Consider the following 2,740-nt stretch of genomic DNA (forward strand, 5'->3'; position numbering starts at 1 on the left):
GAATAAACCAACCAGACTCTGCCACAAACTTCCTCAACCAATCAATGGCCTGCTGTCAAAAGTTTAAAAACTCTTTCTCTTCCACAGTCATTCTGTTGCTTTAGGCATACACTGCAAACAGCCATTCAAAAACGTGTATACTTAAATTAGCAATGTCTCGCTCGTCAAGATCAATGATGTCGGATTTAGATTTAGATCCTTTTTCAGAAGCCTTGGACCTCACCCACGAGGTTCATCCGGATTTAGCTGCAATGTCCACAGAGACCCGGCAGAGGAGCGCTCGCCTGGCTGTTAGGGTCAGCTCTCCACCAGGTGAGGCAGTCGCGATCACTTCTCATCTTCAGCATCAGGGTATCAATCCAGACCCGGGCATGCAACTCTTCGTGAACTGGCAGGATTTGTAAGCAGGGCACTGAGTCAGTATCTGCTGGTGTTAGAGAAAGACGTGGTGGCCCCGGAAAGCCCTCAGCCCACGCAGTTGCATGGACAGAAAAGAACAAGGAAGTCGGGCCAGTCTCAAGCTCAACGACCCATAAGGAGGACCTTCGTCTCCCCCACCAGGTCTGCTATTCTCCGGCTGCGTCAGACGTGGTGCTCGCTTCTACAAGCAGTGGCTTGGACGGCGCCTTTTAGGCATTAGCCAGCTCCATGAAACAAATAGACGCTTGTTTGCGCTCATTAGAGCATGCCGCTCCTACCGCCACAAGGCCAGTGGGGGATTCCTCTAACCCAGTGGTTCCCAACCTTTTCCAACTCAGGGCCCACTTTTAAGTCTCAAAAATCTTCGCGGCCCACCTCCAACCCCATAAATACAAAGGCATTATAATGCGTTCTCAGAGCACTTTATTTTATTGAAGATTGAACATAAAGGCCTGAAATCAATACAGGAGAAACATATTGGAAGCTCCACAGTCACTAACACAGCTTCTGTAACATCACCTCAACATAACCTTCAGTATTAGACGCACGCACACACACGCGCACGCATACACACGTACATCAATCAGCACCACATATATCACTGACATATAAATGACAAGCAAAGGTCTGTCTGTAACAGGCTAATAAACAATTGATTCATAAATAACGGAATCCTTTAACAATGTAGAAATGCACTGCATTCTCATAACAAATTGCAACGAAACAAAATTAAAACTTTTATAAAGCTACAGTGGATCAATCCAACAACAGGCCAACAAGATGCTGACTCACCTAATGAGACGGCTGGTGTTGCATGGCGGCAACCAGATGCTTGATGTCTGGGACAATGGATGAAAGTTTCAGTCGAAGATCTGGCTCAACATTCAGTTTGTTTCTGTACTTAGTTTTTAATGCCACGAGTGCAGAAAATCCAGTCTCACAGAGGTACGTGGTCGGGAAAGGCATCAGGAATCTCACAGCTCTGTTGGCCAGATCAGGATACTCAGAAGCAACGTGAAGCCAAAAGTTTGGGTGCTTCTGTGAGAAGACCAGCTTCAGCGCAGTGTCACATGAAAGATCCAGGAGACTGTCTTGCTCTTTTGAATTCAGAGCGGCGAGGACCTCGTCACTGTGGCTGGCGAATGGGTTTTCTATCCAGTTACATTGCACGTCTGGGATGGGGAAGTAGACGTGCAGCTGGGTCCCCAAACCTTGCAGGTGCTCTCTGACAGCGTTGCTCACAATGATGGGAAGCTGACTCTGTTCCTTTGTCAGAAAATCGGCCAGATTTTCAAACGAGTCATAGTTTGACTTGTCGACACGCTTAGCCCACAGCGCTAGTTTTTTTATGGTCGCTTCCACTTTAATCTGGACATTGAACGTGTTCACTGCTGTCCCTTGAAGAGTGAGGTTAAATCCATTTAAGTGGCTGAAAATATCAGCCAGGTAACCCAATTTAGCCAACCACTCAAAATCACTGAAGCGGTGTGCGAGTTCAAACTTTGTGTCGAGAAAAAAACACACGCACTTCATCTTGTAACTCAAAAAGTCGCGTCAGTACCTTGCCCCGGGACAGCCACCGTACTTCAGTGTGTAATAGCAGCTGGTGATGATCACTGCCCATCTCTCCACATAGCACCACAAAAAACCGACTTTGCAGTGGACGGCTCTTGATGAAGTTCACAGCTTTGATCGCCTCATCTAAAACATTCTGCAGATCCGGGGGCATTTTCTTTGCCAGTGCTTCACGGTGTATGCTGCAGTGGACAGATACTGCTTGCGGAGCCACCTCTTTCACACACCGGACAACTCCGCGGTGCTGCCCCAGCATCGCACGGGCTCCGTCAGTGCTCACTCCCACACATTTGGACCAGTCAATCCCGTTGGAAACAATAAAAGTGTTCAAAACGTCAAATATTGCCTCAGCAGTTGAACGGGTGGGCAGAGGTTTACAAAATAAAAACTCCTCTTTTATCCCGCCACTTTTTTCGTACCGTACATAGGCAAGCAGGTTTGAAAGACTTGCGATGTCGGTCGATTCATCCAGTTGGAGTGCATAGAAGCGGCTCTCTTTTATGCTTCGGATCAGCTGTTCCGACACGTTGTCTGCCATGCCCTTTCACCAGTGTTAATGGTCTCATACCTCCAGAGCTTTTCTCTCTCCATTACGCATCAGTGGATAAAACTAATAAAAATATCCAGGCAGGGCTCCAGGCATCTCAATAATGCCATGCATGTCATTCCTCAGGGTCGCTCTTTCATCTCATCTTTATTGGACATGGCCTCCTCCGTACCTATTCTGCATGACTCAGTTTTCCTA

At 47.4% G+C, this 2,740-nt stretch overlaps 1 protein-coding gene across 1 annotated transcript; it reads right to left on the bottom strand.

Annotated features, from left to right (window-relative positions):
* Positions 1-1,212: 1,212 nt before the first annotated feature.
* LOC306838591 (zinc finger BED domain-containing protein 5-like) lies at positions 1,213-2,533 on the bottom strand (the record flags this gene model as incomplete). The annotated part of the gene is made up of 2 exons (XM_079366878.1): positions 1,213-1,920; positions 1,982-2,533. The coding sequence occupies 2 exons, from the start codon at positions 2,531-2,533 to the stop codon at positions 1,213-1,215; spliced, it is 1,260 nt and encodes a 419-aa protein (XP_079223004.1).
* Positions 2,534-2,740: the final 207 nt, after the last annotated feature.

This window comes from Symphodus melops (genome assembly GCF_947650265.1).
Source record: "Symphodus melops genome assembly, chromosome: 1".
Taxonomy (NCBI): Eukaryota; Metazoa; Chordata; class Actinopteri; order Labriformes; family Labridae; genus Symphodus; species Symphodus melops.